The 23,291-nt window shown below is 49.9% G+C and overlaps 1 protein-coding gene across 1 annotated transcript in view; it reads left to right on the top strand.

Annotated features, from left to right (window-relative positions):
- CDHR3 (cadherin related family member 3) overlaps positions 1-20,340 on the top strand; it is a 57,640-nt gene extending 37,300 nt beyond the window's left edge. The window contains 12 exon segments of the mRNA XM_004739547.3: positions 2,613-2,784; positions 4,017-4,119; positions 5,011-5,109; positions 6,515-6,741; positions 8,705-8,876; positions 10,612-10,862; positions 12,551-12,732; positions 14,803-14,816; positions 16,439-16,470; positions 18,223-18,271; positions 19,903-20,100; positions 20,103-20,340. Of these exon segments, the coding sequence (XP_004739604.3) occupies positions 2,613-2,784; positions 4,017-4,119; positions 5,011-5,109; positions 6,515-6,741; positions 8,705-8,876; positions 10,612-10,862; positions 12,551-12,732; positions 14,803-14,816; positions 16,439-16,470; positions 18,223-18,271; positions 19,903-20,100; positions 20,103-20,200 (1,597 nt within the window). The 3' untranslated portion in view covers positions 20,201-20,340.
- The last annotated feature ends 2,951 nt before the right edge of the window (positions 20,341-23,291 follow it).

Below are 23,291 nucleotides of genomic sequence, written 5' to 3'. Positions count from 1 at the left end.
TGGAGACGGAGTCATCCCCTAGCACAGAGGACCCTGCAGCTTTCCCAGGCTGGTGATGAATGAGCCCAGGGCCTGATGGAGGCATCAAAGGCGCCGAGACAGCCCCTGCTCTGGTTGTAAATTGCCCTGCGCTTGGCTGAAAGCGCTTGGCAAGCTGTTTGTGAGCCAGAGGCAGAGAAGGTCAGCAGGCTCAGACTGCGGCTGGGCCAGTCACCTGTGCGCAGGGAGGGAACGTGGTCAGATGGCCGGGAGCAAGGGCAGCCGGCCTTTGAGGCAGGCCTTGATGAATGAGGGGGAGGGGTTTTCCAAGTTATGCGTTTGGGGGGAAAATACCAAGCACCAGGGAGGAAAAAATGAGAAGAACGTGCTAGGCAGCCCTGAGAGGCGCAGTGCCTGAAACGTCTGGCTGCAGGATGTGGGATTCGTGGGAAGATGGAGCACTCTGGCTCCCAGAGTCCGAACCAGGGTCTGGATCCCCCAAACCATCTGATATAATAAATAATACTGGTTTTATTAGGGGGGGGGCACTTCTTGGGAAGAAAATGGGGGAGAGTTAGACAAGGCTGGGAGAGTCATGAGACCACAACACAAGACTGGCCTCAGCGAAGGGAAGTGGGAAAGAGGGTGGGCAGAAATGTTCTAGCGTGCTGTGTCGGCTCTGGAAGGTTCAGCGAGGCATCAAGGGGTCCTAGTGCCAGAGTCAGCTGTCCTCAGACAGGAATGAGCCTGCCTTAGCATCTGTGACTCCTGGTCGCAGGCACGTGGCCTCACTGCCTATGAAGCTGTGAATTTCAGAGCACAGCAGCCTAAGGTCTGTGGTCAGCTATGTTCCTTTTTGAGGGTCTTCTGGACACATTCTCGTGGCAGCCACGATACATTTTCATAAGAGATAACTGATTGAGGTAGACAGCAAAAACCAAACCACACACCAGCCACAAATTCCTCAGCCACACTGTTTCTCCCATCAAGGGTTGGGTTTCTCTTTCTACTCCTTGGATCTGAACCTGATTGTGTCAGTTGCTTTGGCCGCTGGAACATTCACAGATTGGATGCAGCCCAGGCTCGAATGATGCATGTACATGGGACTCCTTCTTTTGCTACTTTTGGGAACCTGAGACGTCCATGCAAAGAGCCTGGACCCATCTCATGGAGGGTTATCGGCAGCAGGAAGCAGAGGCCTCCTGCCGACCCGCCACCAGACATGTGACCAAAGCCATCCTAGACCAGCCAGACCCAGCCGAATGGCCAGACAACAGAGACTAGAAGCAAGTGAGACTAGAACCCAAAGAACTCATGGATAGCCCTTAGTACTGCAAGAAATAACAAAGTGCCCTGTTTTAAGCCACTACGTTTTAGGCTGGTTTGTTACGAAGCAAAGGTGACATGATTTATGTCTAGATTACAGATGGGAAACCTGAAACGTGGGGGCACAGTCAAGTCCCTGAATGAACGGAAGCCTGAAGGGATTAATCACACTTCCTTGCCCCACCACCTTCCCCGCACCTGCCCCCCACCCCCCCGCCATCGCCCGCGTCCAGCGTGGCTGGACCAGATGGCTCCGGGGTGCGGGCAAATTTCCTCATTTGTGTTACTGGAGTCAGCTGAGGTTGGGACCCCCGAATTCCACCCTTAATGAAGCTCTCTTGGGTGAATGACACTAATGTGTTAGGGGGCCCTTTTGGGATGTCAAAGCCATTAAAACACAAGAAATCCTGAGTTGCAAAGCATGTGAGGTGAGGTGGGTAGGCACCTGGCAATTTTCCCTAACCAGGTCCTAAACTCCTGGCAGGCAGGGCAGGTTTTCCGTTTCTCATTTATCCTTCTTCACGGCTGTGCTAGTCTCCTAAGTCACCATTCACTCAATCGACGGACATTAGCGAGCCTGCCAAGAAGAGAGCAGACAGATTTCTGTCCTCCTGGAGCTTACTTTCCGGGGGGGAAAGCAGGAGACAAATGGGATAAATGAGTAACTGTGTAGTAGATGGGAAAAGGATACGTGCTAGAATTTAAAATAAACGGTGGGGGGGTGGGGAGGGAGCAAGGGGCAGGAGCGGCTGATATTTGAGAGACGGGCCCCAGCCTGGCTGCCTGAGAAGGCAACATTGATTGAGACTCCAGAAAGTGGTTGAGCAAGCCGGGTGGGCGTTTGCGGGGAGAGCCTTGCACAGCTAGTGGGATGGCCTGAGCCCAGACTTCCGGGAGCACCGGGGAAGAATTCTAGAAGCACCCGCAAGCCCGGTGGCGGGAGCCAATAGGGAGCATTGTAGCGAGCGAAGAGTACAGACAGGCGAGGCGAGGCAGGGCGTGCACATCTCGAAGAGCCTCTAGATCAAAGCGAGGACTTGGAGTGAAGTAGCAGCCATTGAGGATTAGGAGCAGAGGAGTGGCGTGACCTGACAACATTTTAACGGGATCCCTTTGGCTGCTGTGTTAAGAAGAGTCTGAAAGGAAGCAAGGGCAAAGCAGGGAACCCATTAGGTGATGACTGCCGTCACCGTGGACTAGCTTTGAACTGAAATTAAAAGCAGAGGTGTCTAGCCTAGGGCCTATGTCAGGAGGAACACTCAATCACCATTTGTTGGGGAAAATATTGAATCGTGTCTTTTCGCCAGCATTATGGTGCCTGAAAGAGCAGCCAAGGGGACGTTGCTTCTGGACCTGAGCAAGTTCTGCTTTGATGATGACAGCAAAGCACCAAACAACCAATTCAACTTCACCACGCCATCTGGAGTGAGGAGCAGCGGCAGATTTTCACAGGATCCAGCTGGCTCTGGGAAAATCGTGGTCAGTGAATGGTCATTGCATCATTGAAAGGGCATCGGGGAGGCTGGTGTAACACGCATAGCGCTTTTGCTGCCCCGTAGAGGGAAATATCCAAGGTAACTCCCTCTCAAAGCGACTGTAATTGACAAACTTAATAGTGACTCCGTTTTCCCCATTTGCTCTTTATTTTACCCAAGTTCCAGGAATCATTAGTTATGCATAGTTGTGCCTGGGGTGCTAAGGACTGGATGCCTTCCTGCAAAGCTTGCAGCTGGCGTGCCTGTTCCGTGTGCCCCTCGCGGTCACGGTCACGTTAGCACTCTGGGCTCCAGCCCTTTGGTTTACTTGAGTGCTCGTCTCTGGCCCAGAGGGGTGTGAGGGGAGAGAACGTCCAGCGCCTTGACTGTGGGACCTGAGGGAGTAGGGGTGTGGAGATGTCCCCCTCTGCAGCATCTCCACAGGGGCACAAGAACAGAATTGAAAGTCGGAGGGGCATGACGGGCAGGTCCCAGGGAGCTGTGCAATACCATTACCTATAGGGCTCCTGCTGGAGGCTGTTGGGAAAGGAGGAGAGGGAAGTGGAAGGGCAGAGCGGTCTGGGAGGTGGGGGGAGGTCTTTGCATCAGGGATAGAGAGCCTCAGAGAGAACAAGCAACCCACTAGGCATTCTCTCCACACCCCCCATCTCAAGCCCTTCTTCCACCCCCAAGAAAGACTTAACAATTTTATGCACACAGGTCAACTAAAAAATAATTTCTATTTATTCTGTTTAGGAAATTAATACATCTTCACTGCAGAATGTAGAAAACACAGAACAACATTACCATTCAATGTTAACCATTATTAACATTTTGATATGTTACCCTCTTGTCTTCTTCCCTATGCATAGATTTTTATGTATATTACATACACATATGCATAAATATTTTAAAGGACAATATCCCTACCTATAGGATTCTATATTATGCTTCTCTTCAACTAACTTGAAGTCATGAGCCTATGCTGTTAGGCAATAGTGCCTGATGAACATCTTTAAACATAGATTCTTTCTCCTGGTAAATTCTTTTGAATAAATTCTCTAACAGTGGGGAAAGGTATGGATGTAACTTGTTAAAACTCCTCTTACATGCAAAATGCGTCATTGGAAAGGTTTTGCAATTTACATATCCACTAACAGTCCATGTAAGTGTCTCTGTCAGTTAAGTAAAAGGATTGTTTATTCTGTGTAATATGATATCTCTGTTTTACTCTAGTTGATTGGTGACCTAGATTATGAAAATTTAAGTAATCTAGCAGCTGGCAATAAGTACACCATGATAATCCAGGTGCAGGACGTTGCCCTTCCTTACTATAAAAGCAAGTATCGTTTTGATTTATTTCATGAAGCATCTTTGAGTAGCAACAGCTAAGCTGTGTCAGGCAGCAGTCAGTATTGGGCTAGGCATTTGTGTTCAAAAGCAGACTTCAAAAACCCGAACACTTGGGAATCCTGTTCTTTGCCAGACACTTTTGATCTGTCTCTGGGTCCTTTCTTCGGTGTCACCTAAAATCGCAAGGATCTGCTGCCCCTCCTGCCCCAGCCCCCTCCCCTAGTAGTGCTCGAACGCAGAACCTCCCTTTCTTGGCTCAGTTACAACACTAAGAGCCTTTTAAGGATCTTTCCGTCCGGCTTTTGTCTTGCCCCTTTCCAGGGCACCCTCCACTTTCTGACAGTGATTTTCGGGAAATGCAAATAGCATTATATTACTTCCTCTCTGCAAGCCCTCTGAGGGTCTCCCCGCAGCTATCAAGTTCAAGTCCAAACTCTGGCTTGGCACACAAGGGCTCTCATCTCTGGCCCCTGCCTAACTCTCTGGCTTCAGCTCTGGTTGCCCATCTCTGAACTCCCCTTTTCCCAAACCGCAATCTCCCGGAGACAGTCCTGCAGTTCTCGACCTCAGTATCCTTGCGCATGCCCAGAACCACCCTGCGCCCCTATACCCCGGCTCCACGCTGGCCCACGTGTGTAACCCTAAACATCCCTATGAGCCAGCTTCTTGCCCTTCCTCCGGTGTCCGCGGTGACCTGCACCCATGTTCAGCCAAAGGTGCTAACTACTTTAAGCATCGTGAAGGCAGGACCCGTGGGTCTTCTTCACCTTGTATCCCCTCCGTTTTGCACGGAGCCTGGGACACAGAAGGCTCTTTCAAAATGGTGAATAAATAAATGTGTGTTGCAATTTAATTTTTTTCCTGTGTCTGCTTTCAGACAACATCTACATTTATATCTTCACAAAGCCCGAAGACGAGTTTCCTCTTGCCTTTGACAGACCGTCCTACGTATTTGAGGTGTCAGAATTAAGGCCAGGTAAGGAGGCGACAGGACACCGAGGGCAGCGCTGTCCACGGGCTGTCATCCACACACGCCTTCCCCGGAGCGGAAACTGCCTTCAGCTCAGGGGCCCTGAGAGCGCTTGCGCACGGCAACTCACAGCTCATTCGTGTTTATTGCATCTCTTGTTTCTTTTTAAATTGTCCTAACCGCTGAGGAGCTCTTCAGATGAAACCTAGATTTTGAAAACTATTGTTTAAGCCGTGTTTCTCTGAATCCCTGATTGCTTCCTTGACTGCGTGCCTGATTCCTCTCATCTTCCCTTTATGTGGTCTAAGTTCTCCCTCAGTCTCCACTGTGATTTTTATCCTGCTGGAGCAGAGAATTGAAATGTAAAAATAGAGAACAGATTTCCCATTTGTAGATTTCCTTCATTTAAAACAACATAAAGATTCTCGCCCATAACGGGAATCCCTGGAGGCCTCTTTTGTGCCCTCTGTCGACATCTCGGTTTCTGAAGGTCCTTCCTCTCTTCCAGCTTCCGTGAGTTCCCATCTCCCCTGACTTCAAAGGGAGACCGTTACCTCCAGTATAATCCCACTTCAGTCCTGCTTTTGATCCTTTACCCATGGATACTTGGATACTTCCTCTTCTTCTCTGTTCAGCCAACCAACCCAAACACTCCCTCGACAGTGATCTCTTCTCCATATTATTACTTGTCTTGAGGATGGTCTCCATTTCCTGGTTAAGTTTTAAACAAAGTGCAGAAAGTCTCTGATGAGAATGCTTTTAATTCCTTATACCTTATCCAGTGGCTACCAGACGCAGTAGTCATGGGCTTCTCATGCTTCACAGATCATATCGCGATTTGGGGTCGAGCACTTAGCCCTGGGGCTATACAGTTAAATAAGAGGTTTCTGCCCTTGAGGAGTGCAATGTACGAGAAAGATCTGTGAGAAAGATCTAGAAGGGGCCAGCTAGAACTCCAGCAGCCCCACCAACAGACATTATCAAATAAGCAAAATGGAACAGCCTCTAAAAGTCTATAGTCATCGCTGCCAAACCCTTTTAAAAACTTTCTTTATTATCTTGTTCGTGAGAGTAATTCACACTCACTACAGATCATTTGAAAGAGACAGCGCGGCATTAGACGACACTGCTTTGACCAGAGCAGGTGTGAGATGTTCTCTGCGGTGTTGCTTATGATCACGTGATAACTGGCTTGCTTGGAGTCTGTAGAAAGTCTTGGCTCATAGAGCCAATACCTGGTGTGTATTCATTAGCATAATTTGATTTTAATAGAATTGAAGACATATACAGAATTTGAACAGGAGAGAGACCTCCAACACTCTGTCTGCCCGTGGCAGTGGGAGTGTGGGTTCCTGTTGTTTCCCCTCCCCCTCCCCAAGCGGGACTAATCTCAGGTTCTTTATTCTTCCAGCTCGAACCCGGGTTGGACTAGTGCACGCCACCGATCAAGACTTCCCCCAGAGCAGAGTCGTGTATTCCATCTCCACGGGAGGAGCCAGCCTCCAGTACCCAAACATATTTTGGATCGACCCCCAGATAGGAGAACTCCAGCTGGTGACGAGAGCAGACTACGAAACAACCCCCAGCTATATTCTCAGAATCCAGGCCACCAACGGCGAGGACAGCAGCTCAGTCACTGTGAGTGGGGCCATGGGTGTGTTCACACCAGCCCAACCCGTTGACTTAGGATCCTTCTGGCACCTTCCACGTGCAGCTGTAGTGATAAAGAATCTTGACAGGGCACATCCCACAGATGTAAGGGGGAGTGACTCGTGGTTTCCAGGACGCCACACTTGGACACAACTAGCAGGGCTAGGAAATAAAGAATGCATCCATAGGTCCAAGTTTATGGGTGGCTGGGAGGCACGCCAAGATTGATGACCGACCACTGCAAGACCGGCTTCCTCCCATTACCCTTTAGATCTCTCTTCGCTCTGGCAGTGGGCTGGTGGTGAGATGCATGCTTCCAGAAGGGTGGTGTGGTTCTATTGTTAATAGTTCTGCTGTGTTCCCACCTCTCCCCACATCACGTCAGATGGAGTAGACCTTCACAGGATGTGGCTTGACCCAGGGCGGGGCTGCTTCTCAACCGTGGTGTTGTGTATCTGCTTAAATATAGATGCCGAGTCAGCCTGTCTCAGTGGGCCTCAGAATCTGCATTTCTAACATATTTCCACACTTCTACGGATGCAGCTGGTCCGGGGCCACTCTTTGAGTAACAAGGGCTTAACAGTCTGTGCTGTCCATGGTTAAAATTATCTGGAGGTAATATGATGGTTGCAAGGACAAAACTGTTTCTTGGTCTTTCCCATTAGTAAAGTGAAGGAACACGAGGCAAAATGAACTCTTGGCTAGCAGCAGGCAGCCGCGTGTGATCCAGAGAACGACTGTTCCGTCAGGAGATGGAGTTCATTTCTCAACTTTGATCCCAATTTTCCAAGGGGGTCTGAGCAAGGCTTATCTTTGTGTCCCACTTTCTCTCTCTCTTAAATGGAGAGTCACCTGATAACCCATCACCTGAACAGTCCAGTTCCTCTGATGACTGGCTTTGAATTAATGGGACATGTTTTTAATGATGTGCGAGGCCCGGCGTTGCTGAGCAAACGGTGTGCTAAGTCGCAGATAATTGTCATGTTTGTTTGGCTGGGTTTTTGAAAAAATGAATGGAGTCCACTTTGGGAGCTAACTGGAGTGAACATTTCAATTTATTCCTGGGCTCAGAAATAGCTGAAATCCCCAAATTTCAAAGGTAGAATGAATACGACTCAAAATTCATAAGCCTTTAAAAAGGGTGATGATCACATAAGTCCCTTTCAGGGCTGACGTTCTAGGATTCCGCGCTGGCAGGCGTCCCAGTCCATATTCCAATTCAGCAGGCATAAAAGACAACGAGGAAACAGAAGAGGCTCACTCCTGTTCGTGGCAGGTTAGGCCACCGGCTTCGTGCCGTGCTCATAGCCCAGGTCACAGATGAGATCCCGGCTTAGCCGGGTCGACTCCTTCTATCCCGGCGATTCTCAACCCTGGCTGCATATTAGAATCAGCTGGAGAACATTTGCAAACGTGCCTGGGCCCTACCCTCCTGGGAGTCCAGTTCACCTGGTCTGGAGCAAGCCTGCGAAAGCAGGAGAACCAGTGTTCTATATGCCGAAGTTAAAGACAGAACTTCCAGTTCGAAAGGGCAAATGACAAGGGACGACAGGTTGTCACTGAGAATTTGTCATCATTACTGGAAAAACAGCTCTTCATCTTGGGGGGATGAGCCCATGTTTCTTAGATGCCTGTGGGTTGGGGTGGTAAGTGAGTGTGCATATTTATTATGTACATGAGAGCACACACACTCGCAGAACAGAGGTTAATAGCCCAGGATTTGGAATAGGACTGACCCGAGATCAAATTCCTTGAACTGTGCCCCTCACCAAATGGGATGCCCTGAGGTCCACTACCTAATCTCCCTAAGCCTCAGCTTCCGCATCCGGAGAATGGGAATAACCACATCGTCCAGCTCGGGGGAGGATCTGTGAGAGCCAGGGGAGGGGCACCACAAGTACCCTAAGTTCTCCGTGAGCCTTGGCTGGTAATCATGGCTGCCTTCTTCTAGGTAACTGTGAACATCCTTGAAGAAAATGATGAAAAGCCAGTTTGTATGCCAGACTCTTATTTCTTGGCCATCCCAGTGGATCTGAAAGTGGGCACGAACATTCAGAATTTCAAGCTGACGTGTACCGACCTGGACTCCAGCCCCAGGTCGTTTCGTTACTCCATGGGCCCAGGTACACAGTTTCCAGGGGCTCTTGGTGTTAGAGGCCTCAGCAGCTGTTTAGGGAGAAGGGGCTGTGTGCTCACACACTGAATGGAGCAGTGTGTGTGTGTGTGTGTGTGTGTGTGTTTGAGGAGGCAGTATTTTGAATGAGGGAAGCAAGGTTGAGGAACATAATGGTCCCGGACCTCCAAGTCCTCCTGCTTCTCCATCTCACCTAAGTCTTCCCAGACTCCTGTCTGTGGTTGTGCAAAGGCCCCAGGAAGAGTGAACCCCACGGATGGCACCCCCACCCTTCACAATTCCCACCCACCATGGTGCATGAGCCGTATTAGTATGGTTTAAATTTGGGGGGTCCCCCTCCTCCACCACCTCACTTCCTGCCAGCCTGCCGTGGGGGCAGGGAATCCCAGTCCTCTCTCTGGATAATAATAGATTAAATAGATCAAATGCATTCTGAAGCGTGTCCTCAGGAATTCTCTTTTGCTCCATTCACTTTCTCTCTTTAAAAATATACCACCGTGGGGAGAAAAAAAAAAAAAGAGCACCCCTCGATGGAAATGGGAACAAAATAGCTCATCTAATGAAGGGCTGGGGCCAGAGATTGAAACCCAAATAAGCAGAGCAATTCCATGGAAAGAGTACAAATCTATCCCGGCTGCCCCAGCAGAGCAGTAACTCCGAGGGTAGGGAGCCTTGTGAGCAGGCTGTGTCACAAAACCCAGGGGCAGAGACTGCCTCCGACGGCAGTTGCTGAAGATGGAAATAATCCGTACTGAGAGCCCTCGGGCCTTTATGGAACTCCTCGCTGCTAAGGGAGTAAAAATTAAATCACCTCCTGCTCCATTTACGGGTTTGCCGTTGGTAATGAGTCTGGAGCCACCAGAGGACTGAGCAGGGGCTGCTTGGGTGGGAGCCTTTCTACCCCGGGGGCCCTCTGAGCTGGGAGGCTTGAGCCCAAGCCGCACTGTGGGGAAGGTGGGTCCGGGGTGGATGCAGGAGGACCTGGGACCATGACCCCTTGTGAGCCAGGAGGTACCACCGCTGCGGCCACCAAGGTGGCCAGCTAGGTTCCACTCAAGACAATGGAGTGAATTTGACCCAAGGCTGGAGACGCAGCCTCCTCTATCTTCTCCCTGCCGCCCCCCACCCCGCAGGTCTGAGTGTGAATTACACACTATTAGCAAACAAACACTGGCAATGAAGATTGGCTAGAGAGGCTGCCCCAGGACTATTACATCTCCACCTGATGCCCAGAAAGATGGCAGCCATCCTCCTGGGACAGGCATGCTGCTATTCTTTTCTACCTCATTCTTGCTGCAGCCTCACTGTGAGCAAGAGTTTTTGGTTTTGTTTTTTTAAAGATTTTATTTATTTGAGAGAGAGCATGTGAGAGACAGAGAGAGAGAGCAAGCATGAGCAGGGAGAGAGGCAGAGGGGGAGGGAGAAGCAGAGAGTCCGACGAGGGGCTCCATCTCAGGACCCCAGGATTATGACCTGAGCTGAAGACAGATGCTTATCCGACTGAGCCACCCAGATGCCCCACAGGAGCTCTTCTGTTCCCATGAGGTCTCTGGTGTCATTACGGCCCCCGTCACATCACTGACCTGGTTCTGGTGTGTCAGAAACACAGCCGACGACTGCGGCGTGGATGTTTGAGGAAACGATGGAATGCCGTTTTCATCTAAACCCTTTTCTCACTCTCTTTTCTTTCTTTTCCCCAAATCCTTGATTCACACCGCCTTTAGGCAACATCAACAGTCATTTCATCTTCTCTCCCAACGCCGGGTCCAACATTACAAGCCTGCTCCTTGCGACACGCTTTGACTATGCCAGTGGGCTTGACAAGATCTGGGACTACAAACTACTTGTCTATGTAACCGACGACAACTTGCTGTCTGGCAGGAAGAAAGCTCAGGCTCACGTTGAAACAGGGACGGTGACGCTAAGTATTAGCGTCATTCCTCACCCCACCACAGCTGTCACCACAACCCCCAGGGTAAGGGCTCTGGGTCCTTGCGATGCACAGGGATGGAGCCCCTTGACCCAGGAGAAAGATAGGATGGGCTGAAAAGAGTTGAGGTGCTAGGATGTTGCAAGGAGCGCCAACTATAGGCTGGACTGGAGCAGTCACTGGGTGGTAGACAAAGTTCGGAGTGAGACCTTGGATTCACAGAACCATTAGCATTCCCTGTGTTGTTAAAGAAGAATGTGCACTTCCACACCGACTTGCGACAGATCAGGTATTGACCGTGTATGGCTGGCACAGGAGTCAGTTTTCATGGACATGTGACCAGCAGCTACTGTCTCAGTCGCTTCTGGGCTTGCTCTTAAGAGCCACTGTGAGTCAACGTCCATAAACGCAGCTGCTTGTATGCTCTTCTCCACTTCTTTTGAAGAGTCCCTATGCACCAAACTGTAGCCTACTGTCCACCCCCACACCAAAAAAATTCACTGGTTCAATCTACAAATATCAATTCAACACCTATAATACACCAAGCTCTTTGGTGAACAGCCAAAAATGATCTCGACTGTCACGAGCTCCCAATAGACCAGTGGTGCCTAGACCATCAGCAACAGCATCACTTGGAAACCTGTTAGGAATGCAAATTCTTAGGCCCACCCCCAGAATACTGCCCTTGCGATGATCACCATGACCTCTAGGGAAAGATACTGGAACCTGGAGTCCTCAGCCACGTCCCCAGAACCACTGGATCAGAAGTTCCGGGAGTGGGGGCCTAGCAGTCTGGGACTTTAATAAGGCTCCAAGGGGATTCCAACATGCTCTACAGTTTGAGTGCTGTGATCTAGAGAGGGAGACAGATGACAGACAGGTATCCAAATTCATTCATTCACTGCAGATCATAGTAGATAGTAGGAAGCAAGCAAGCAGGTGCCCTAGTAAAACCAGTGTGATTAAGGAAGGGAGAGGCTTGGAGTCTGACAATAGGATTACCTCCTCCCTGTCCTTGGAGGGACTCTAGCTCCTGTTCCTAGAAAAGATGAGTTCTTAGCAGGCAGCCCCACACCTGCAGTGTGCTAGAGGAGAAGTCATCAGAACCTAGCTACCTGTGACCAGTGGTCAATTTCTGCTTGTCAGAGTCCTACCATGAGCTGGTCCATGTTCATCTCCCGTGCGTAAGGAGCTGCCACCCTTCTGGGGCTTGCACGACCCAATGGTGACATCTCTCCAGCCCACAGATCTCCATACCTTGTTTGGGTCCTGTCTCCCTCTCTAGAAAGCAGATGCCACGCTTGAGGCTTCCCTGTGCCATTAGCCCCATGTTATCTGGCAGTGCAGCTTGCAACAAGGGAACACGGCAAAGCCTACAAAGTGTTAAAGAGAACAACTTTTGTGGCGCATGCCTTCCCAGTGAGAGACAATGGCTATATTCGTCCCAGGGTTATGCCATGATTTGGCAGGGAAAAAAGCCAATGGGATTTTTAGCGTTTGGGAAGGGGAAGAAAGAGAGTAAAAATAGGCCTGGAGTTGCTTTTCAGTTCCCTAAATTTTCTGGGTTTTGATCTCCTGGGTGCTTGGAAAGACTATAAATAAGGGGACGGGTTGAAGCAGCAAGAACTGGGAGCACACAGATGCCCTAGACACTTGACGTGAGAGAGGGCTGATGTCAGAGATGGCTCTAAAACCACCCTCCGTGCACGCTCCCCCCCCCTCTGTCATTCAAGCCCAGGGTCATCTACCAGGTCCTGAGAAAAAACGTCTATTCTCCATCAGCGTGGTACGTGCCTTTTGTCATCACTTTGGGCTCCATATTGCTTTTGGGACTCCTGGGGTCCCTGTTCATCCTGTTGGCCAAAGCCATCCACAGACACTGTCTCCGCAAGACTAGGAAGCACAGGAAACTTCCGTAAGTTGTCCGTGGGCTGGGCCCTTTCCACCACTTCCTTTAGGACACCGTTTCCAGCGGTGTCAGGAGAGGAATGGAAGGAATTGGGATTTCTCTCCAGGGTAGGGAGGGAGCCTAGAGTGAAGGAAGGAGTGGGTGGGGGGAAGGAACCCCAGCTCCCTTCAGTCCTGGTTCCCTCTTCATCACCTGCTGGGCCAGGAAATGGCTCCTTTGGTTTTCCCTGCCACCGGCTCCTCCTTGATACATTCCCAATGAAACCAGGGCTTCACCCTCCAGTGGCCTTGCCCTGGATAAAAGCTTCAGGGGAAAAAAAGCCTGGTTGTGAGTAGTGATAGGATATGCTCTGCTGGTGTTTGCAGAATATCTAAAGGATGGGAGGGAATTAGAGGAAGCACAGAAAACTGATAAGGGATTTAAGCTTTTGGCTCCAGTGACTCATTGGGCTTTGTGACTAAATCATCCTTGTTCATTTGCATGTGACCCCAATCTCTCACTCTCCAGGGCCGGAAGCAGCGGCCGTTTCCCCTCCCTCTTGTTTCCTCCTGCTCACTCACGTGCCTCTTACCAGGTACTCCGCGGAGTGCCTTTTCCTGGCTGAAGTGAGCCACCAGAGTGAAATGGAGAGAGAGCACGTCATTGTCCCGGGCTTCCCCAAGATCCAGTTTCTTGAGTCTCAGAAGCTCCCACCATGACAGCATGATGGTTCTGAGCCTGGGCTTTGGAGAGGGACAAGGACCCGTTTGGAACTGGGCTCACCATTTTCTATATGGCCTCAGATCAGTGGCGACCTCTGTGAATCTCAGTTCCTTATTTGAAAAGTAAACAATCAAATGAGCAAAGGCAAAGGAAACACTTAGCACTGTTCCCGATGTTGAGTAAATGCTCAATATAGTGTTTGTTGGGTCTTGTTGCATTATTTTTTGTGTCTGAGTCCCAGTGAGCTCAGGATTCTAGATTCCAAGTTTAGCTCTATGCTCAGGTATCTCGGGCAGTTTGAACCCAAGTTTTGGCACAACGAGGGAGAGATGGGACTTCCTATACCTTTTAAGGTTATTTTGCCGATTACTGAGTACTGTCGAATAATTTAAAATCTATAGACGAAAAGCCTGTTGAAAAGTATAAGGCATTAGCATAAAGATGTGCATTGCATTTTGCCATATTTATTGGGGAAGTTCGTTGCTATTGGCAACCTTGACTTCAAGGTAAGAAATCCGTGAGCATCTGCTGAAATTAAAAGAGACATTTTTGTTTGGGCTCTACTCACAAATTGATTTGGAAGAAGAAATTGGCTCCAAAAGAGTGACACACAAGCTTGTAAGGATGGTTGGTGCTCCATAACGAGGTTTGGACAGAAGTTCTTAAAGGAAGTCATCCACTAGACACCATAACTCTCACGTAATTTGTGGTTATGTGTACCTTGACCCTGGTTGCCTTAATTTACATTCTAAATATTAATTGTTTCCGACATGGTTGACTTAAAGAAGAAAAACTGGCTAGTAATACAGACTCAGGCCTGGCCTCTCTGGAAATTAGGTGAACTATATGGCAGCCAACGTTTGTCCAACAGCAAAGAAGATAAGAGAGTTGCAAAATTATGGAACCCAGGGTTATCCCAAGAAGGGGTTTAGCATCCTAGCCCAGGTCTTCGTGTTATAGGAAAACAGGGTTTATGCCAGCTTGGAAGGTTCTGCTGTGGGCCAAGCCTTCTGCTCAAGCTGGCTACTGGGGAGGAAAAGGAGGCAGGCAGAATTGCTGGGCGCTCTGGCCATGCCCTCCTCACCTGTGCTGTCAGAGGAAATACTTTCCCTCAAGTTCGATAAGGCAGTAGTTTTCAAACTTAGCCAACTCCCAGAACCTCTTTAGTTCCCACACCAATAGTGATGGAACTGCTCTGTTTGGAGCACGGGTGGGAGCCCAGCCTTCACTTTAGTCTCCAGGCCTGGCCCCTCTTTTAATCAGTCGCTGAATCCCAAGGAACACAGTTGCCCCAAAGGCCCCAAGTTATTACACGTGAACGAGAGCAGAACACTCTCGGGCTCATTCTTATCCGTCTCTCATTTTTCCCCATAGGGTGAAGAGAGGAGGTAAGGACCACGCCGATTCCCTCTGACTGTGGCGGCTGCTGTTGTTGGGGTTTTGCCTGTTCTCTTGTACTAATCAGAAGAATTCCAACTCAGCAGAGAATCGGGGTGTAGTTCTGTCTCAGGGCGTTTTCAATCATGTCTTCTGCGGCTGAAATGACGCAGAGGTCAGATGTCGCCAGAGAAAGGGCAGGGCAGGGCACACGGTGCCATTTGCGCACTCGGATCTCTCCTCTGAGTCCTGCCTGGTCCCTACCCGGGATTGCCTTCTTCCAGCGGAACGGAAGCACGTGAGGTCTGTTCCCTGCCAAGCGGGCCAGGAGTGAAGAATTCTGCATGAGTGAGACACAGACAGTATCTACTGGCTGTTGCACTTGGAGGGGTGAGACGGCACCGGAGGACAGCGAATGCTCTGCATGGGACAGATGCCTCTTTTGCAAGAACAAATAACACTTTATTCCCAGATTGTAACAGATTTGATCATTTTCACAAGTTATTTGGGTCAGGCGAGTGGGAAGGGGGCGGGGTACAGCTAGATGGGCAGCAAGAGCTGAGCCGCTGGTGAGTTGAGCAAGTTCCCCCCTGAATAAGGACACCAAGCCTAGGGGGATGATAGATCCAGCCCCGAAAGTTGCTGCCTTGAGGGGAACCCAGGCTATGGAGAAAGACAGGACAGAGAATTGGGAAGTGTGTTTAAAAAAAAAAAAAAGCCTTTTTTTTTTTTTTTAAGATTGTATTTACTTATTTGAGAGAGAATGAGAGAGGAGTAGGGTCAGAAGACAAAGCAGACTCCCCACTGAGCAGGAAGCCTGGTGTGGGACCTGGGACTCCAGGATCACGACCTGAGCTAAAGGCAGTTGTTTAAGTGACTGAGCCACCCAGGCATCCCCAAAAAGATTGTGTTCATCACTCAATCCATAGGCATGCCTGGCTGATGTGCACAAGGCACTCAGTGGGGTTAGAAATTTGACTATAATGGTGTTGATCACATCAAATGAAAAGATTTTAATGAGGTCTTCGCAGACTGTCGCCCACCCTAGTTACTTTCTAAAAAGGGCACGGGGAACAGAGGCAAGGAATCCTCACAATATGAACAAATGTATCAACTGGATCTTTCTTTCTTATCTTTCCGTGAAAAGCTTATTACCCAGGTCCAGTAATAGGAGTAAATTGGGAAAAGAGTAACATTCCCCCCCAAAATTCTGTACATTATTATATGAGTGTGCATGTGTGTGCGTATTTTTCTGAGAAAGTAGAAAACTGTCAATAAACATTTCTACAGACAGGGCACCTGGGTGGCTCAGTGTGTTAAGCCTCTGCCTTTGGCTCAGGTCATGATCTCAGGGTCCTGGGATTGACCCCAAATCGGGCTCTCTGCTTGGCGGGGAGCCTGCTTCCCCTCTTTCTCTGCCTGCTGCTCTGTGATTTCTCTCTCTCTCTGTCAAATAAATAAATATAATCTTAAAAAAAAAAAAACAACACATTTCTACAGACAGAGAATTGCTTGTTGGGTCTGCAATACTAGGTTCAAAGCCTGTTGAAGAGAAATCCCATTGTAGAGATAGAGTTTTAAGGTCAATTTAGTGTCCAAGGAGCTTCACTTCTATCTGTTCTACTCCCTGCAGAAATGAAGGATACGAGGCCCGAGGTTTTGGTGGTAAGTGTGGGTGGCTGCGGGACCCCTGGCTTGGGTAACATGTGGTGGGCCCCTCCCGTCCCCTCTCGGGCAGAGCCTGCCGCAGCCTCACGGACGTGTTTATCATTCAGGAAGACGCCTACATTTGGCCACTGGAACAGATTGCTGTGTGACGGGCCCCTGATAGAATTTGTTCCCTCCACTGAACATGTCTGCTGATATATTTGCAGAAGAAGTGGATTTCATAAATATTGAATAGTGGTGTTTATTATCTACACCAGCTCCCCAGGAGAGTGAGTTGGGGGGAGAAGAGCTTAAAGACCAGAACGGGAGCCTCAACCTTCGGTGGGATTGATTTTTTTTCTTTGCTGTTCCACAACCTTGTGGAAAAGCAAGGGAGATGGGGCGGTGCTTGGGCCACAGGTCCGCTCGGCTGGCTTGGCCATATGACCTTGCAATCTCCCTCAACCTGTTTAAGCCTTGGACTCCTCACCTGTAAGATGGGCGTGAGAACACCCGCCCTGGGGTCGCAGGTGAGGAACTACCTTGCAAGCTGCTGAGAATCACACAAATGCCAAGGTTTACAAGATAGCTGGAGAGTCTCCTCCGCACCCCCCAACGCTAACCTCCTGGCCTTCCTTTACTGAACCTGATCTGCCCACTGGGAAGTGACAGAACTTGAAGTGACCCCCCCAGTCTCCCTCACCCCCTGATAATAAGATTCTGTTATGATCCGAGACCCATAAATGGGGGGAATGAGATGTACAATGATGAATGCTATTCTGTGCTTCAGCATTTCTGCTTCAGGTCAGGCACCTAAGTGCGTATCCAGATGAACCTGTCTACACTCGGGAGAAAGGGGATCTCTTAAATCCCTTGGTGATGCCACTCAGAGAGCACCTTAGAAATATGTACTACTAAATTAATCAATTAAATAAGCAAATCTCCATGGCCATAAAAAGTGTTGAACTCTTTGCATGAATAAAACCCATATGGTCTCCATTTCCTCTGTCGTTGGAGTTGGGGAGCTGTGGACCAGTACGTAGATGATGGCTGGTGGGATGAGAGCTGGGGTGGAAAGGCCCCCTAGACACCAAATACCGTCCTCATTAGCATGCTAAAGAGGGGCAGCTCCGGAGGGTACATTGTGAGGGAAGGGAATGTTTCCATGGGGACAGAGGTGGAGTCCCGGGAGGGTGGCACAGAGAAGGGGGGAAGGCACAGAGAAGGGGGGAAGGCAGGGAGCTGGAGCCCAGGCCCGGCCCAGATGCAACACTGTGTTGGCCTAGGCAAGGGGACACAGTCAGAGCCCACAGGTGGGAGCACGTGAGTTTTCCATTCTGCCTGCCTTGCCTGCTTGTCTGACAGATCCCACTGAGGCAAAAGGGGTCTCAGCCAAGGTTGTGTGGCATTTCTGCTCTTCTTTCTGTGCAGCTTAGGTAATATTTACTTGGGATGCTTTCCTGCCTCCCAAGCTGGATTAGATGTCCTCCTGCTCCCCCCTCCCCAGCACGGCAGAGTCCTACGGTCCACTTTATTACCCTATGCTGTGCACCTGTTGGCAGGCGCTCCCCTGATTGCAAGCTTTGTGCACACAGCCCCCACGCCTGTCATGTTCACTGTTGGGTCCCCAGCATCGAGCACGTGCCTAGCGAGTAGACAAGGGTCAAGAAGGCCCTGGGTACAGAAAGCAGCTAGCTGTGATAATGAGTGGCCTGGCCTGGCGGGGTGTGTGTAGAGTTGGGCTTCAAGCTGTCTCTTTCTCCTCCTTAGGAAACAATCCAGATGAACTCTGTCTTTGATGGAGAAGCCATCGACCCAGGTAATGAAGTGGCAATGCTGTCCCTCCAAAAGGTGTTTTCTCTAATGCCGGTGGGTAAAGTCATGGAGGGACCCTATCCAAGGTCCTGCCTTTGACTCTGTTTATCCCTCCTTTGGATGAAGTTGCCTGACCCTTCTGGCGGTCACCCCGGGGGGAGATGGCCTCGGAGCTGGCAGATGCCCAACCACGGGATCTCCACGGAAAGCCCCCCGCCCCGGCTGTTCTCCCTTCCTAAATGGCAAACCTGCTCGGGGGACTGGTGCCTTCTGCCTGCCCTTTGGCGCGACCTCCTCCCCCAGTCCTTTCTGAATGCTCCTAACCCCGTCCCATGGGCGGCGAGCGAGATGGAGCAATGGCACGCTTGGCTCCCTCTCCTCCTAGATCAGGGCCAAGAATTTCTTCTCGGTCGGCAAGATGAACATAAGGTAAAGCTGGCCCCTAGCGCTCCCCTCACCCCCATGAAATCAGCTCCAAATTTAGCTCCTTTACACACATCCCTCCACTCACAAAGGCTCAATTATAGATGTGAATAAAGGGAAGGAAACCAAACTTGGGAGGCAAGGGTGTTGGCACGTTGCCATCCTCACACACAAGCCGCTCGGTCCTTCTCGGAAGGATGGCTCCTCTCCAGAAGAGGCTGCTGCTGCTGCTGGAATTAAATTTCCCTCTATTATTAGGTACTTGTTACCATAATGTGCCCACATTAGCATAAGTGCTGGTGGGATCCTCTGCCGAGAGGCCACTCATGCCGCACGGAAATGACAAGAGCAGAGGGTGGCCTGAGACTCCGTCTCCTGGGGCCAAAGCCCGGGAGCCCACGGCTGTTATCTACATGTGTGTGCTTGAGAGAAGGGGACAAGAAAGAGAGGCGCCAAGTGCACTATGCGAACAGGCACACCAATTAGTGTCTGCCGCTCTGACTCTGCCAAGATGGCTTCTCTGCACCAGCTCCGTGGCTGTGCCTCCAGATGCCCGCTAACCCAACAGACATCAAAATCAGAGTCCCATTCTCCTTACCCCGGGGACTTCCTTCTTATACCTGGGATTCACGGGGCTTTAAAACAAACCCATCAGGGTGCCTGGGTGGCTCCGACGGTGAAGCATCTGCCTTCGGCTCAGGTCATGATCCTGGGGTCCTGGGATCGAGCCCCGCGTCTGGCTCGCTGCTAACCGGGGAGCCTGCTTCTCCTTCTGTGCCCCCCGCCCCCCCCCCAGCTCAGGCTCTCTTGCTCTCTCTCTCTCTCTCTCCCAAAAAAAAATAAAATCTTTTTTAAAAAATCAAAACATAATTAGGAACCCCATTCAGAAAACTGAACTGAATTGATCCAATATGGACGTGGAATTCAAGATTTATGTGGCTTTCTAACCCTGCAACCAGGAGCCTGTCCTAAGCCCATCTACCCAGGGAGGTGTGATATTTGCTATCCATGTGGTCAGAGTCCTGAAGCTCATAGAAAGGGCAGGCTGGTGAAGATCATGCCATTCACGGGCCTGCTTCCTCTCTCCACAACTCGCCCCTCCTCATGCCTTTCCTCTTTCCCTGGGGTTAGAAAGGAGTGGGGTGGACGTGGGGGAGGACAGCATTTGAATGCCCTCGTTTATGGGGTGGTTATATATTTTTTTTCTCCTAGTTACTGGGGCAGTATATGAATTCAACTCAAACACGGGAGCCAGAAAGTGGAAAGATCCCTCAACCCAAATGCCAAGATGGAAAGAGCCTGGCCCCCAGGGAGCTGCTCCCAATAGAGTTGTTGCTGGGGAAGGGGCCAGGCCACTGAGGAGCACCAGTGAGCAACATGGGCTGAGCAGCAAAGCCCCAGCTGAGGACAACCCAGTTCCAGAAACCAGGATGCCAAGCCTGGCACCCCAAAGAGCAGAAACTCAGCCCTCACGGTCAGGACTTCCCCCAAACTGCACCCAAGAAAGTAAGGGGTATCTGGGTGCAGGTCCCACATCGCAGCATGGGGGAGGGGAGTTGAGTGTCCCTGGGAGACTGCCTCTCCCTAATTCCCACGTGGGCAGGGGTGGGAGCACCAGGGGTGAAAACATGGGCTGAAGGACTCGGAGAACCAGGGCCCCAAATGGGATGTTTAAAACACATGTAGTTGCCCTTTTCTGAGAGAGCATGGGAGAAATTTCTTTTGGGTCTCTGTCCTCTGATTAGATAAACTGTTAACTTTTGGATGTGGAATCATGTTTCTTCTTCGTGTTGACTGCTGGGAAGCTCTGTAGGAAGCACTCAGGGACTTCCTGATGAAAACACAGAGGGCTCCCCTTCCAGTGGGTTTCACCACGATCCCCTGCCCTTAGTGTAACACCGCTCCGATGGCTTCCCTGATGAACACACCCAAAGCCACACATCTTCTTAAGTCACCTCAAATCTGTTTCAAAAGAAGCAAAGCAGTGAAAGAAAAACAGACGCATAAATAATGAGATATTCATCTGGGAAGACGAAAACACAATGGACACCTTCTTGTATTCTTTTTTTATGGAGGTATGACTTATAGTCAGTCAAGTGCACAGATCTAAGCTATTCCCCTCATAATAGGCTCCCCTCTGAGGCAGCCGCTATTCTGATCTTTATCATCATAGATTAGTTTTTGCCTTTTCTGAATTTCTATAAATGCAATCACACAGAACATGCTCTTTTGTGTGTAGCTTTTTTTTTTTTTTTTTTTTTTTAAGATTTAATTATTTCTCTTGGTCGGGGGAGGAGCAGAGGGAGACAGAGAATCTCAAGCAGATGCCCCATTGAGCTCAGAGCCGGACTCAGGGCTCGATAACACAACCCTGAGATCATGACCGGGCCAAAACCAAGAGTTGAAGCTTACCCGACTGAGCCACTGAGGTTCTCCTATGTCTGCTGCTTTTGCTGGGCATCATGTCTGTGAGAATCACCCACGTGACACTGTAGATTAGTCATTCAGTTCTCTCCACCGTGTGTCCTCTTTCATGGCAGGACCATGCCTTGGTTTATTTATCCATTCTGCACTTGGGTGGCAGCTTCTGCTATTTGACTCTTATAAATCCCATCGTTATGAACTTTCTTGTGCACATTTTTCACAGCTCGTAAACCCCTGTTCCTTCTGAGCATATTCCTAGAAGTGGAATTGTCAGAGCTGTTGCTGGAATTGGCCCAGAATCCCAAAGTGGGTGGCTCTGATGTACGCTTCCCTCAGCAATGACTGAGAGTTCTGATGGCTGTATTTCCCTTGCCCACACTTGGTGTTATCAGTCCTTTTCATCTTAGCCATCCTGGTTAAAAGTTCTCTTGAAATGAAATCACTCTTTCTCAAAGCTGAAGCAATGCTCACCGTCCCACCTCCCTGCCCTGTTCCTCCCCTACCTCCTGCCATTGGAGGGAACCACAGGACCCAAAGTGGAGACACAATGGGAAGCTCAAACCAACCATACAACTGGGACTTTCCCCAGTGGGCATGAACCATAGCCGGATGGAACAGAAAGTGGAACTTTCCAGGATGTGCCTAGTGGAGGCTGAGCAGGTCTTGCCATAACTCTATGTCCTGCTGCCCCCCGCCTGCTGCTATGCTCCTAGTCCAATAACCACAAGAAAGGCCCAGGCGAGAGTCTACTAGAGCAACACACACCCTTCTCAGCTGGGGAGCCAGATACGACCTCCCCAGGCCCACAATCCCGCAAATGCAGAACCTCGAGGGAGCAGCTGTGCATCTACTGTGTGCTTGCGCATCAGTGTGACTTCCCAAGAGAGAGAAACATTTTAAAAAATGCCCTGTCCTGGCCTAGAGCAGGCGTGATTTATTAATAAGGGTTGGTTGCCAGGGAACTCCCCTGAATAGATTTAAATTTCGCAAAAGGAGGCAGAGCTGTTCATTTGCGGAGGTTAAAGTGGGTGAAGAGGCTGATTACCCATTTAAGACTCCACAAGTCTGGGGAGCTCTGAGCAGAATGCCTTCCTCAGAAGCTCTCAGCCTCAATGCAAGTAAAATGAGGCTCAGAGAAGGCTGAAGGGGGATCTCGTAACTGTTTACGAGCCCATTAAGGATGATTAAAAGGAGAGCAGTGAGCAGCTGTTGCCCCCTTCTCCAGAGATGACAGGGCAAGCGGGAGCTGGGGTTCTCGGCCAAGAAAGATTTAAGTCAGGCACAGGGAGGGACTTCCTGAAGGCTGGGGTCTGCTGGAAGAGCTCGGAGTCTTCCCTGGTGTCGGGTAGGAAGAGCCACTTACCCTCTAAGCCCCAAGAGGAGAGCCTGGAGGAAGCCAAGGTACGGGGTTAAGAGCAGCACCAGGAGAGGCTTTCTTTGGCTAAGAGAAAATCTGCTTTTTCCTTTGCACTTTTGGCTCCTTGGTGAGGGGAAATCAGAAGTCTGAGGTCCAAGGCAGAGGTCATTTGTTTTCTAACATTCACCAGGTTTGGGGCCTGGGGGCGGGAGGTGGCGTTATCTGAGTAAAATCAAGCCAGGGAGTGCTATGGATCTTGTGAAAAAATTTCTCATATTTCCCTTTCAAGGCCTTAAACACATACAGACTTCTGTAACTGACGTCCGGTCACCTGCTTCTGAGTCATGAAACTGGGGCAAAGGTGTTCAGGGATGAGACCACAGGGGGACCCGTCCTCGCTGAGGGATCTAAAACCACGTGCTGAATCCTGGAGTTCAAGCTTTCCTTCACGCTCTGTGGGAAGCAGGGCATTTCGAGCACGTGTGGTTCCGGAACAGAAACCGCACATGGACGCTTTCACGCCTCGGAGCCCTCTTCCGCATCTATGCTTCTATTTTTGCCTTTTTGTTCTTTTTTTTTTTTTTTTTTTTTAATGAAATGTGCTTTGTGATGGCTGAGGCAGTCAAGGCGACGAATCTAGTGACTACTGAAAACAATAGCTACTCAAACTTGGTGTTTCGCGTTTCAAACTTAATGTGCGTGTTTATAACTCACATTCACTCAATAAGTATTTCTGGATCTACTGTGTGCATCTACTGTGTGCCACGTATTGATTCCTGAGTAGACACAGCTGCCTCCAAGTCCCTGCCCTTGAGGAGCT

The sequence above is a fragment of the Mustela putorius genome, unplaced genomic scaffold (assembly GCF_011764305.1).
Source record: "Mustela putorius furo isolate JIRA1106 unplaced genomic scaffold, ASM1176430v1.1 tig00003845_pilon_pilon_pilon, whole genome shotgun sequence".
Classification (NCBI taxonomy): domain Eukaryota; kingdom Metazoa; phylum Chordata; class Mammalia; order Carnivora; family Mustelidae; genus Mustela; species Mustela putorius.
This window is presented reverse-complemented; position numbering and strand designations above follow the sequence as displayed.